The following is a 13,854-nucleotide window of genomic DNA, read 5'->3' as shown; positions in this document are numbered from 1 at the left end:
TTTTAGCCTCAGGTTTCTTAGGTTCCCACGAATCAAGGAGCAGTTCTGAACTTTGGTGAACCAGGGCTGCTGTTTTAATTGCTTATGATTCCATTACAGGAACCTGGTCTTCTGGAACACGCTGGTTTGGACACAATGAAACATTCCATGGTGTGATGTCACGCCAGGAGGGTACATACAGTTTGTCATAGCACCTTGCAGATAATCTTGCGGAAAACGCATTGATGGTGAGTCAACATCGGCACAGAGCCTCTTAATGCAACAAAAACAAAATGCTGCCCTTACAGTATGTTGGGCTGAGAGCTCAGCTTTGCTCATTTCCTTTTAGGCTGCAGTGCTTTTTTTATTCAGTAGAGATACAACATCGTTTCTTAAAAAAGGGAACAAAATATTTGAAGTTTCTTTTATGACTCATTTGCTTCTTTTGAGACAAGCACTCCTTCCGGCAACGTCACTTAAAACAGAAGCAAATTTCGCCTGGTATTTACAGTAGAAGAAGGTCTGTACTATAAGCACTTACAGATAACAGTGGACATGTGTTTGCACCATTGTGAAAAACAAAGGTTATTCTGCACCGACCACAGCACTGCTCTCTGTCCGCACCAACATCCTTATTTTACAGAAATCCAAGCCAGTCAAATAGGGGGAAAAAAATAAATTAATTAAATTTTTGAAAAATTAAAATTAAAATAATAATCAACGTCCCCTTTGTGACATCACTTCCTGGGCTGAAGGTCAGGTGACGCATTGGCTTTGACTCGTTTGCAGACCGGCAGAAGCTCTGGGAGGTCAGGGGGACCCCTCTTCAGGTTCTGGAAAGGCAAAAAAGCAGAATCAGTCAGTCAGGCGTAATACAACTGCACTAAATCAACCAACGTAAGTGCATTGTGTAAGTGGAGCCTGTACACTCTACTGGTGACTTTAACAACAGCAAGAGGCAGGATTCTAGATCTTGTCCTTCTCCTTATTGAAATTACATGTGTTTAACATGCTGCTGCTCAACTCCCCTAGGACCACTTAACATAGAGCAAAACATTCTTTTACATTTGTTAATTTGATCAATTTGGGGGATGTCATATTTGTCATCCCAGTAATTGATAGCTCACAATGGAGCCTGAACCATAAGGTTTAAGCTGTTGTAATTATTATCTTTAAATTTAGGTGAACCTCAGGAAATTGCGGTGGAGGCATGGAAGAAATTTAGGACCCAATGTGGGTTTTAAAATAATCATCGTTCACTAAGGAACTGCCCACACCTCACTCTGACTCCAAACACTCCCATCCACTTCCCACACTGAATTCCAATGCCGAACATTCCCATTTGGGGAATTGGACAGACCACAGGGGCCCCCGAGCTGTGTGCAATATGGGGAGCGTGTGGGCATCTAACCAGGGGGGGAGGGGCAAAGCTCCATTCTTGGAGGGCTGGCTTGCGCGCGCTATTGTTTTCCGAACAATTATGCTGGCTTAATTGTCAAAACTGTCGTGCACCCACCTGGTGTTTCACTGAAATATGGAACAACTGTAATACATTTTCACCAAAGAAAAAATTACAGCTTTTTGCTGAGGCTCATGACTTGACCTCACATGACATGGTTTAAACTTTAAACCCACCCAGACAAACAGCACCAAGATCAGATACACTACACGGCACCAAGATTAGCAACTCTACACTGCACCAAGATCAACTATGTCAGACAGCACCAAGAGCAGCTACTCTAAACAGCACCAAGATCAGCTGCTCTACACAGCACCAAATCAGCTATTCCAGACAGCACCATGGTCAGCTACGCTAGACAGCACCAAGATCAACTACTACAGCACAGTGAGTCCTTTACCTCTGGAATAAAAGCATAGAGATGACTTTGAGGTAGTAGAAGACTGTGTGTCTTTAGGTAAAATGGAGGCAGAGGAAGAGGAGGAGGAAGAAAGAAAGGAAAAGCAAACCATAAGTCGTGTTAATAAATATTCACCTCTGACCTGCCCATGCCTGACTCCCCCCTGTATTGGTATGTGACAACAAGAAATGCATAGGGGGCAGTTATGATGACGCAACACTTGTGAAAAGCTGGTTTATGGAAAGTGATGGAAACAGAGCGATGACAAATGGAAAAGGGGAAATGTGCAGTGCAGTTATAATTCACGCCCGGCCGCTGCACTGGGGTTTAGCGAAAATGAAACTAACCTCCACTGTAGAGGGGGTCAGTATCTGTCTACCAGCAAGAATTCACAGGCCGTGCTAATGCAGCTAATGGCTGGGTCTGAGGTGTCAGTGTAACATAGGGTTTGGCAGGAAGGACAGAGATACTCACAGGCAAGCTTTGCGCAACCAGATCTGCAGAGTGAAGAAGAGAAAGAGAAGGATGAATGAGGTGAAAAAGGCACAAAAGAGAAAAGGAGAGAGGGAAAAGAGGCGGTAAGGAGGAATGGAGTGAGGGAGGGGGGTCAGCAGTGTTTTTGGGGGTACCTGCTCAGTGCTGATTGAGAAGATGCGCTGACTCACCTGTCTGGACAGGGCCACAGGGAGGGGTGAGGTGCCGCAGTGGGATGGGGGGGCGGGGGGAGCCCCTGGGATGGGACGGTCGTCCAGGCCATCGATGCGGGGCTTCTTGATGGGCTCATGGGTAGACAGGGGCGTGATGCTGTTCCTCCTGATCAGCCCCCCAGGGCCTCTCAGCATCTGCTGTGAGAGGAAGAGGTCAGAGGTCAGAGGTCAGGCGTCAGGGGTGAGGGGTCAGGCTAGCCCAGCATGCAACAGCCCCACCCTCAGACAGAAATAACACCAAGCTGCTTACACACAGGATGCTTACCTCAGGTCTGTCCCTGTGTGTGTTCACCGCGTCGATGTTCAACGAGACCGACTCCACTTTGCACCCTGTGCACATACACACACGCACAAAAAAGACATGATCAGTGTGATGCAAATAGGAAAGCAGGAGGGGAATGAATGGGACAGGGGGTCTGTAGTTCTCACCGTAAGCAACTGGAGTGAGCTTCAGCACAGTGTGAAGCGGGCACTTCAGGTAGGGCATCTCATCTGTAACAGGAGGTCAGAGGTCACCGATCACCCTTGCTCATGAATTCAGAGGACTCTCTTTGTGTCAGGCTACATAATGGTGCTGATGACAAGTGAGGCTCTATAGACCTTCATGCAGAGGTATTCCTATGGAACACATAAGCTGGGAAACAGTGAGAGCAGTGGCTGATGGGAAACCGGCTCACCTGCACTCTTGTCCAGGAAGTAGGCCAGCAGGCAGCGCATGACGGCCTGGTGACAGATGACCAGAACATTCTCCTGCCTCTCCAGCTCCATGATCACCGGCTCGACCCGCTGGACCAGGTCCTGGTATGACTGCGGGGAGGGACAGATGGACAGACGGAGGGAGAGAGGGAGAGGCGGAGGGACAGAGGGAGGGACAGAGGAGCAGACAGACAGATGGTCAGAGAGACACAGGAAGAGTCCTGAGCAACCCCTCCTGCCATGCAGGGGTTACCTGGCCAGTGGGAGAGACGGGTTTGAGAAACACACTGACTGTGGCTCAGGAAGTGGAAGAACAGCAGACCTGAGCTTACTGCTCACCAGTGTGTCAATCAATCAATCAATCAATCAATCATTTTAGAAAGTACCTCGCCGGTGGGGTAGCGGTAGTGGAACTTGTCCTGGTCCCTCAGGGCGAACTCGTCCGGGTACCTCTCCTTGACCTCGTCGTACGTCATCTCCTCACACACGCCCTGTAACCGTGGAGACGGATGGTTACTTCAGAGAGAGGGAGGCGTTTAGAACAGGCACACACAAGCACACACACACACACACACACACGTACACACACACATACACATGTGCACACATGCACACACACACGTACACATACACATGTGCACACATGCACACACACACATACACACAAGCACACTTGAGTTCACACACACATGCACACATGCACACTCACACACGAGTGCACAGACACACGCACGCACACACACAGTAAGTTGAGCAGGTGAATGAGAGAGAAGCGAGCGCTCACGGCGTCGATCTCGTTGAGGGCCTTCCACTGCTCGTAGGGCAGCCGCAGGGCCTCGGCCGTCTGGATGCTCCGGCACAGCTGGCTGGTCCAGACCCTCAGGTCCTTCAGGTTCTGCTCCTCCATGAACGCGGCGAGAGCCCAGGCGAACTGCGGGACGGCCAACAACGGGAACATCACGCACCCACCAGCCTTTTCCCGAAAACTTCCCTGTGCTTCAGTACACTTTCATCTGTCTTGGAAAAGTCTCCACTTGCCTTCTGTGCCTGGTTTTTGTCTCTTGCAGTACTGACTTGGGAAAAAATCTCCTTTGCCTCAGTACATCTCTCCTGTCTCTCAGTATAGTCTCATGTTTCTCATTATAGTCGTCTCTCTCTCAGTATACAGTGTCATTGCATATTATTAGTTCAGCATTCACATTGTACTGTCCTCTGCTTCCGTACCTTTCTGCCCTGGGAGGACAGGCCCGAGTCGCCGCCCAGCTTCCCGCGCAGGTTGTGCTCGCTCTCGCCATGGCGACACAGGTAGATGGTGCGCGGCTGCACGTGGATGTTCATCAGGTAGTACACGATCTTGCTCTGGATGTGGTCCTGGATCCGGTTCACCAGGAACCTCCGGCCCACGTCGATCACCTTGATGAAGGACATGTTCCTGGAGACACCGGAGAGGAGAGGAGAGGTCCAGAGCTGAAATCACACTGCAGTCCCCATCTTACTCAGGTGTGAATACCTGGCTCAGTAATTTCCTCCCTCTCATCCTAAGTGAAAGCTAATGTGTGGTGGGCATTCTGACATGCTTCACCCATGTGAGTTCACTGTGAAATATTTGAGCTTGTGAGATTAAAACTGCTATATAAGTGTTATTATTTTTATTATTATTATTAGTAGTAGTAGTAGTAGTAGTATTAATATTATTATTATTACCTGTCATACTGATCGGGGTCCAGAGGCTCGTATGAAACCTGGTAACATGTGATCCGCTTCTGAAAGTCCTCCATGGCTTCCGCTTTGTTGCAGTCCTGGTAGTCCGGGCAGGACACCTTCACTTCCTGCCACAAACAGGAAGTAGAACAAAAGGTGAGGCCCTGATCAGAGTGGCAGGGGTTAGCCTCACTAAAGTTCTTCTTTTTTTTTTAAATGTGCCATGACGTTACTACTGTGTCATCTCGTTGCTATGCCAACATCACAAATAACATTATGACAACAGTTTCTTTTAATACAGGTGATCAAGAGCATCGCACAGCTCCATCTTCAAGGCTGACGTTATGTGATACGACACATAGACCGGAGAGAAGCGTCTCAAAGATCGACTCACCATTATGTTCGTGGCGATGACTTCCGGATCGTTGCACACAGACTCAATGAAAAAGATCTGCCAACCCAGAAGGTGCATTCCAAGTGTCAGTCATACATGGATACCCTATGAAGGTTTACAATACCGTTTTAATCTGCGCACATGTAAATGCACTGAGGCAGTGCATCGGGCCCGAAACAACTTTCGTACCGTGAATCCATTCTCATTGCCGAAATTCAGGATCATGTCTCTTCGCTCCCTTGTGGTGTTGGTGGCATCGAAGACCTGGAGAGTGAGATTTGCACAGCAGGTTATGGGACCTTCTAAGAGTTTGAATCGAGAGGGAAAAAAACAGGTCGGGCAGAACCCACTTCACATTTGGAGGGGTGCTACTCACGGCGATCTGCCCGCCCTCCTCTGTCAAATAAGACTTGACGTCTCTCAGCGCCGCCAAGGCACATTCCCTGTAGAAAACAAAAGAGTCGCACATTAGCGTTAGCGTTTCCAGAAGCCTTTCACACTTTAACACTTTTCTGCGGACGTGCGGGCTCCAGGCTGCTCTCACTCACTGTCGGATCCTCACGGCGTCCCGGTTGTCCGGTTTGAAGAAGTCGAAGCTGTAGTGCTTGACTGCCTCTCGCCGGTACTCCCCTACGTTGAAGACTGGAATTCCAACAGCAATAAACAAAAAAGAAACTGTAAGAGTGGAGGCAGCTTTATCGCATTTGTAAACATAACTGTCTGCCGAACAAAGGAGACTGGCCACAGAACAAAAAGGCTGTTTGGCCTCCTTTTGGCCGGTTAAAACAATCTGGGGGCCGGCGGTTGGGGACAGGAATCCGTCGGAGGAACAGAAAGCGAGAAGCACACCACGGAACATTGCTCTGAGGTTGAAAGGGTCTTGCGGTTGTGTGTAACATTCTGGCAGGCGCGGCAGCTGCGGCACTAGCACTGCCAAGCAGTCGGTCTCACTTTACTGCGATTCCAGCCGGCGGAGTCTGGGCGCTAGCAGAACCTCCGCGGGGCGGCCCGTACCTTTGGTAGGAAGTCCGGTCCAGTTGAGGTAGCGGGTCAGTTTCTTCGACATGTAGGTCTTCCCTCGGGCGGGCAGGCCCACCATCACAATCACAGTGGGGGGGTTGGCCAGGTGGAGCACACCCCCGGCTGGTCGCCGAGAGCGAGAGAGAGAGAGAGAGAGAGGCGAATGAATGAAAGATCACAGTGTTCCTGAGAGAGATGTAGCATCCCAAGTATGCTGACATGAAAGATTAATCTCCCTTTTCGTTTAATGCACCATTTCCCCAATGCCCCAACTGATCGATGTGCCCCACACACACACACACACACCACCACCCAACTCTCCCACATACATACACACACACACACACACACACACATACATATACATCACCACCCAACTCCAGTGGCTGCCAGAGGTGGGTAACCTGGCTTCAAAGAGTAAAAAGACTGACCATGTATTTGCGCCACCAACATGCACTAAACCAGCTGATTACAATAATTAGTTCTCCTGTCATGCTGAAGAGTTATGCTAATTAGAATCAGCTGGTTTAGTGCATGGTGATGGAGCAAATACATGGTCAGTCTTTTTACTCTTTGAAGCCGGGTTACCCACCACTGGTGGCTGCAGTAATCTACTCTCTCCTGTGGAACAAAAACAAAACTTCTAAACGGGTAGCCAGCCAGCAAATAAAAACGCCTGAGTCACGTCGCCTGTGCTACGGAGTCATACAGAATTGATGCGTACGAGAACAAAAAAGTTGATAAGGCACTTATTACGGCTTAATTCCTGTGCCGCTTGTCTAACGTCGAGCGTGCAGTGTCGAGCAATGTGAAGAGAAGGCTTGTGAATAAGGATTTCATTGTTGGGACATTAGTTGTTTGAACATAATAGGCTATAATAAACCTGAACTTCAACATGATATGTCATACAAGACAATACAGGACCAATCCAATCCACTCCTTTTGTTGTTACTAAAAAAAAAATGCGGGATAGTATGACATCGCACTTTCGGTGAAATAAAAAACCACTGCCTTTGGCATAACTGGATCAGCATCCATTGAAGCTTGAGCGGCTGACTTCATGCCAGCAAGCCTCGCACCATACCAGCGCATTCCAGCAATCCAATAAGAACCGAGATATTTCTGCGTCACGAGCCTCCCTCGCCCCCGCCCCCGACTCCTTCCTTCGCCGGAGCTTCAATCACTCCATTCTGCCTTCAGGCAGCGCAATTGAAAAGGGACGACGGTTGCTATGGCAGCGTCAACTCCATCATACCTTATATGGGAATCCACTTGCCCGAAATTCGTGACTGACCCTGAGCTGAATACCACCGGCACGTTTTTGCAGAATTGATGCAACTAGACGTCCGTGCCTTAAGCTATATTTTTCTTCTGGGAATAATTTCCTCAGTACAACCGAATTAAACAGGAATATTAAAACGCGATGGGGACCAGTCGCCGAATCGCACGTGACTTGGACATGACACCCTGGTTCTGGAGAGCTACAAGCTCAGCGTGGGATAGCTGAATTTACTCTGGTCCAGTTATCGGAATCACAAAAGACCATTTTCATGCCAGGAATCACCCTGGAAATATTGCTTGCAAGTTTAAATGATAATAGTAATCTGTTTGAAAAACAGATAATGAAACTGCAAACAGTGAAAACTAAATATTGCAATAAATGTTTGCGTGATAGGCTATAATGCGCCTGTTCAGACAAGAGGCAGTCGGGTTCTGTCTGCAAACAGAGAAACGGCGAATGCAATTTAGCAAATGTAACATGCCATTAACTTTGATTATTTTGAGCTGTTTTGAGCCTAATCCACATTTAAACACAAACCAACTGCAATGAGCAAACACAGCAGCCTACAGGCTCGTTAAGCGCCGTTACGCATAACTTACATCTCCGTGCCACCGCTGGTTTGTCATCCTTAGACGGAATCCAGATTTTTTGGATCCTGCTCTGTCTAAGCTCCCTTGGCATTCCTTGTTGAGGTATAAAATAAAATGAAAGAGCCGTTTAATTAAGTCCACAGAACCAAAGTTGCCTTCAACTTCAAGTAGTAGCCGAACCGGACGGATGGTTGTCTTATTGCGATCAGGCGACAAGCCAAAGACACACAGTCAGTTGCTTTTCATAGATGAGGTCGATCTGCCGATGGAAAGTGTTTTTATCCGAATCTACTTCCAGAAATACCTTCCGTGAGAAAGGTGGAGGGCTCTCTCCCATTTAGGCTATTTCTCCTTGTAACACTGGCTGCTCTCGGTCTGCGCCGGTATAATCCCTCGAAGTGCGTCCTAGATCCCGTATTTAACACAAGACCAACGTGACAGTCGTGACGCCGAACACATACGTTTGCCGGTACGCTAACAGAATTTCATAGCATAGTGTCGCCCCCTGAGGGAAAATACTGGCAGCTGCAGCTCACAGTGAATGCATTGAAAAACGAATAGCTCGCTTCGAGATCAAACATTACTAACGCAAGAAACGATCAAAGATATCTGAAATAATTATACACTTGAGCGTCTGAGAGGTCTGTGTATCCTAACAATCCACTTGAACCTAAATTTGAGATGGGATTAATTCGCTAGTACTTGTGGCAGAATGGGCATCCCCGGTGCACGTGCCGAATCAGCCGTCTGCAGTGGATCCATCTGGTTGCCAAGGAAAAACCATAAGAAAATAAAATAGATGTGCATAGGTATTTCGTTTTCGTCTCTAGCAGATAGGTATGTAACTAAATGATACCATGAAGTAGCCTAATCGTATTATTAGCACATTGACGCTTATTCTTCTCGTTGGAAAAAATATGCTGTAAAAATGTTCTGTAAAAATGTAAAACATTATTCGCAGCAATTTAAAATAAGTTAGCCCTTTTTTGCTTGTGTTTTGAACCCTACAGTAGCAAATTGCCATTTTTAAAGTAGGCAAACAAAATATATCACTAATATACTTTCATAAAAGTGCATATAGAAAAGTACAAATAGTGTATGTTACAGATTTTAGTTCATACTGCATTTCACTGATATTTGTAATAATTAAATCATCGCAACAGAGCCCATAGAGGTAATATGGCGGTCTGTGTCGCCATCTAGTGGCTAAACTGTGCCTCATAATTTCTGCGGTTTTTATAGTTGGGCGGTCAGGAAGACTGGATTTTTTCTCTCCTTTGTGTCCCTCGCAGGAAGATTCATCCATCCATGATCTAACCTGTTTATTCTTAGGGCATATGGCAATTGCTTATTTCACATCCTTGGGTCCTTGGGTCCTTGGGTCCATTATTTATGGGAAAATAAATAATTACATTGTAAAAGGGAACTACACAGTTGTTGTGCCTACTGTTTATTTGTCCAAAGCCCCGACAGTCTGTAGAAAAGGTAATATTTTATTGTCAGAACACGGGCTGCCTAGTCCCTCAATGGAGCCAATCTGTTGTAGTGTACATGTATAATTCAGTGTTTTGCGTGTGTATGTTTCCAATTTATAGGATTAGCTGATTGAAAACAGATAAAAGCACATATCGAGGAACCCTATACAGACTGCATTAGATTCACATGTATGCTCATGGATGTAATGAGGCGTCACACAAAGCATTTATCGAATAAACGGGCTAAAAAATGTAGTGCTAGTGAGCCAGTGTAGAGATAAGGACCGTTCATGCTGAAGGGTAGGTGCAGAATACGGAAATCCAAATTCTTGAAAAGGAATTCCTATCTTTACTTCGTGATTGCTTGCGGTTCGGGAGATGTGATTTCGTAACAGTCCGTCGGCAACCGCAGATTCTGTCAACAGTGACTTTCGTGTCGTTTGCGAACTGTAGTGCAGTTTCACTTGTTGAACAAACACCTGAGCTAACGGTACGTGATCACTGTGAATATTCACAGATGCATAGAGAATGTGTGTGGGCCAGTCGTTTTTTTGTGTGATGTTAAAATTAAAGGCTTAGAATTTGTGTGTCTGACACAGTATGCTGCGTATGCCTAATCAGAAGAACTGGATCATAGATTATTGAGAGCCAAGAGTTCCCAAAGTATTTTAGTGATAAACATTGAAAACACGGAATTCCGATTCAACTTTGCTGGGCTCCACGGAAATTCAGATTCACAGAATTCAGGGTTAATTTGTCAAGATCTTGATTGATGGCAGACAGAGACATCCTAATGTCTGATAGGCTATTGAGTTTGTAGGGTGTTTTCTGACAGGAAAATGGAGAAGCCTTTTAAAGTCTAAAGTAATACCTTTTTTACACTTTAAGTTTTACCTCACAGATATTCTAAGCTCTCATCATATGGAAGTACTAAAGTACCCTAGTTGGCTTCGGACTCTCATTAATCTACAGACCAGCTGTACCGAAGATGCCTGTCAGACACATTTTGAACATCCCATAATGCTAAAAAAGTATTTGATCTGGACTGTGCTCAGGACATGTTGGTATTATAATACAGGATTTATATTTCATAAGCATCTGAGAATATGCACAGCAATCATATTTGCAAACTCATCCCACTCAATTCTTGCATAAGATCATCGCAACATGCCATCTACTCAGGTGTTTGCTCTCCAACTTAAAAGAAACTAGATTTTTTTTTTAAATGACTCAAAACCCAGTGTTGATTAATCTGTGGTTACTGATGGACTTTTATACAGTCAGGTCTCCTTAACCACATGGAATCACAAATAAAGACTGAATTGTTTCTTTATCCAGACGTGTTCACGTTCCCATATTCTGCCAATGCCCAAATTACTTTATTACTCAACAGAGCTTGAACTCTTGAACTTACTTTCACTAACGGTTCTCTAAATTTAGTCCTCTATTCATTAGAAGCATGCATCTCTGCACACCCACGCAGATCTACAGCAATCTGCACAGGTCACCTCTATATATGCAGTACACTAATAATCCCAAAACAATAAACAAAAAACAATAAATGGACAGCTTAACAGCATGACAGACTGTGAAGGCGTGGAGTGAATACTTTTGCAAGACATTTAATAAGAGCGAATTTTTGTACACTGAACATCGTAAAAATTTGAAATGAAACATGACGATTATATTCTTTCTTAAGGGATTCTGAAACAGAAATTTGTTATGGATAACCACAGGTCACCTCAACTCTTAAATTTTTTGTTTTTGTAGCATAACCATGAATGAGTCAGCCAAGGAATTCAATGCACTACCTAGCATTTGAGCAAGAGGGCAGAACACCATGTCTTGAAAACTATGTGGTTTTCAATATTGATATTATATAATTGGTATGGTATAATTTTTCTGTACTAGTCACTCAGAGGCTCTTGTAAAAGAGTATGCATCAAGTTAAGAGATTGTTTTTCTGTCTTTAATCAATGCATGTTTATGGATGATGCTTGATTAAACTACGTTGGGTAGTTTGGGTAAAGTCTCTGAGTCCTTTTTAGGATTAGTATGGTTGTTCTTGAACAGCATTTGAACTATTCTGCAGTTTTAACCGAATGAGAAGTCTTTAGGCAGGAAAAGGGGTTATTGTGATTGTGAATTCAGTTTAGGGGGTTTGATGATATGGGAACCTCCCCCACCTCATATATAGTGGGTCTTTGTTAAATTGGGATTATTGCATCCATATATTCTTTCTTTCTTTCTTTAGAGATTGTGGAACAGAAATTTGCTATGGATAACCACAAGTCAACCCTTACATTTTAAGTTTTAGCAACACAACCACGAAGGAGTCAGCTAAGAAATTCAGTGCACTGCCTAGAACTCCAGCAGAATGATAGAACTCCATGTCCCGAAAATGGCGTGGTTTTCAAAACTGGTCTGTACTGGCCATACAGACCTGTTGGTTCAAAGCAGGCACTAAGAGCTTCTAGAAGCTCTGGTGGGGGTGCATGCATATTATCATAAGCTGCAGGTTGTCTGTGGATGAGAGCAAGGTTCATGATCTTCAGTGAAACCCATGCTCTTGATTGCAGTCCTCAGACTCATCTTAAGCTCTTTCACCAGGTGTTTTCTCTGCCTTTTGGCTAAGACCACTGGTGAAAAACTTATGGCCAGCAGATGCTTTATTGCGGTTGTAAAGAAAATTGATTAGATCTCTATATATGCATATAGTGTTTTCTTTTACATATAGTGGGCTTTTGTTAAAGTGGCTTTGTGATGGAGTATGGATATAAATAAAGTTGTTGGTTTAGTGAGTAAAAAGAAAGAAAAACTATATATTCCTTCTTTAGGGATTCTGGAACAGAAGTTTGCTAAGGAAAGTCACCTCACCTCTTAAATGTAATTTTTAGTTTTTGCAACATAACCATGAAGGAGTCAGCTGAGACATTCAATGCACTGCCTAGAACTCCAGCAGAAAGACAGAACTCCATGTCCTGAAAATGGTGTGGTTTTCAAAACTGGTCTGTACTGGCCATACAGACCTGTTGGTTCAAAGCAGGCACCAAGAGCTTCTCAAGGCTTTTGTGGAGGTGCATGCATATGATCATAAGCTGCAGGTTGTCTGTGGACAAGAGCAAGGTTCATGATCCTCAGTGAAACCCATGCTCTTGATTGCAGTCCTCAGACTCATTTTAAGATCTTTCACCAGGTGTTTTCTCTGCCTTTTGGCTAAGACCACTGGTGAAAAACTTATGGCCAGCAGATGCTTTATTGCAGTTGTAAAGAAAATTGATTGAATCTCTATATATGCATATAGTATTTTCTGCTTTCTTTAACAAAAGCCCACTATATGTGAAAGTGGCTTTGTGATGGAATATGGATATAAAGTTGTTGGTTTAGTGAGTAAAAAGAAAGAAAAACTATATATTCTTTCTTTAGGGATTCTGGAACAGAAGTTTATTAAGGAAAGTCACCTCACCTCTTAAATGCAATTTTTAGTTTTTGCAACATAACCATGAATGAGTCAGCTGAGACATTCAATGCACTGCCTAGCAGTCAAGTTGTATGGGCGAATGCTATGTCTTGAAAGTGGTGTTGTGTTTGATACTGATGTAATGGGTTTGGTATCTTTTTTCCTCCTGTACTGGCCATACAGAACCAATGATTCAAAGCATGCACTGGAGAAAATGCATACACAGAGCATCAATAGTGGGTACTTTTGTGGTTAAGATCTGTGCACTTAAATAAAATCATTGGGTCACTCTTAAAATCTGCCAGTTTTGGTATAACATGGTTAAAACAAGAAACCAATTTTTTTCTTAAAATGAAAAAATAACTAAAATATTATCAGAAGAACATGATTACCAAGAGCAGCATAACCATATTATTAACTCTTGTGTGTTTAATTTATAGTTTCTGTAACATAACCAAGAACAAGTTTTTTGATGCATTTAATTCAAGGCATTGCTTGGCACTCCTATATGAAGGCAGACTTATGGCCTGCAACTGTTGTTAGATTTAAAGCTGCACAGCTCCCAATGGTTCAAAGCATGCAGCAAGAGTTCTTGTAGGCTCTTGTGGGTTTACATGCAACGTTTATAAACCTTTTAACTCTGTAATCGTTCAAAGATCCAATCCAAGACAGAACTTTTTAATGTGGAGTT

General features: G+C 44.5%; 1 protein-coding gene across 4 annotated transcripts; it reads right to left on the bottom strand.

Moving 5' to 3' along the window:
• Nucleotides 1–317: 317 nt before the first annotated feature.
• Nucleotides 318–8,648, bottom strand: LOC135245791 (6-phosphofructo-2-kinase/fructose-2,6-bisphosphatase 3-like). 4 transcript variants are annotated; one of them, XM_064319068.1, is made up of 17 exons: nucleotides 8,238–8,648; nucleotides 6,351–6,479; nucleotides 5,885–5,978; nucleotides 5,713–5,779; nucleotides 5,526–5,600; nucleotides 5,337–5,393; nucleotides 4,946–5,070; nucleotides 4,466–4,673; nucleotides 4,026–4,172; nucleotides 3,628–3,732; nucleotides 3,223–3,352; nucleotides 2,975–3,037; nucleotides 2,811–2,875; nucleotides 2,504–2,683; nucleotides 2,313–2,335; nucleotides 1,839–1,889; nucleotides 318–812 (listed from the first exon to the last, which is right to left on the bottom strand). In XM_064319068.1, the coding sequence occupies exons 1-17, from the start codon at nucleotides 8,317–8,319 to the stop codon at nucleotides 806–808; spliced, it is 1,608 nt and encodes a 535-aa protein (XP_064175138.1). In that variant the 5' UTR covers nucleotides 8,320–8,648; the 3' UTR covers nucleotides 318–805. The 4 variants fall into 4 exon arrangements, with proteins under 4 accessions (XP_064175138.1, XP_064175139.1, XP_064175137.1 ...); XM_064319069.1 differs by lacking the exon at nucleotides 1,839–1,889 and having other exon boundaries at nucleotides 8,238–8,647; XM_064319067.1 differs by lacking the exons at nucleotides 1,839–1,889; nucleotides 2,313–2,335 and having other exon boundaries at nucleotides 2,504–2,680.
• Between the last annotated feature and the right edge of the window lie 5,206 nt (nucleotides 8,649–13,854).

Source organism: Anguilla rostrata, chromosome 19, assembly GCF_018555375.3.
Source record: "Anguilla rostrata isolate EN2019 chromosome 19, ASM1855537v3, whole genome shotgun sequence".
In the NCBI taxonomy this organism is placed as follows: Eukaryota; Metazoa; Chordata; class Actinopteri; order Anguilliformes; family Anguillidae; genus Anguilla; species Anguilla rostrata.
This window is presented reverse-complemented; position numbering and strand designations above follow the sequence as displayed.

Coding starts and splice junctions, on each gene's coding strand:
- LOC135245791 (XM_064319066.1), bottom strand. CDS start 8,319: ATGCCAAGGGAGCTTAGACAGAGCAGGATCCAAAAAATCTGGATTCCG. Junction 3,353..3,627: donor ACCGCTACCCCACCGGCGAG/GTACTTTCTAAA, acceptor CCCTCCCCGCAG/TCATACCAGGACCTGGTCCA. Junction 2,876..2,974: donor GCTCACTCCAGTTGCTTACG/GTGAGAACTACA, acceptor GTATGTGCACAG/GGTGCAAAGTGGAGTCGGTC.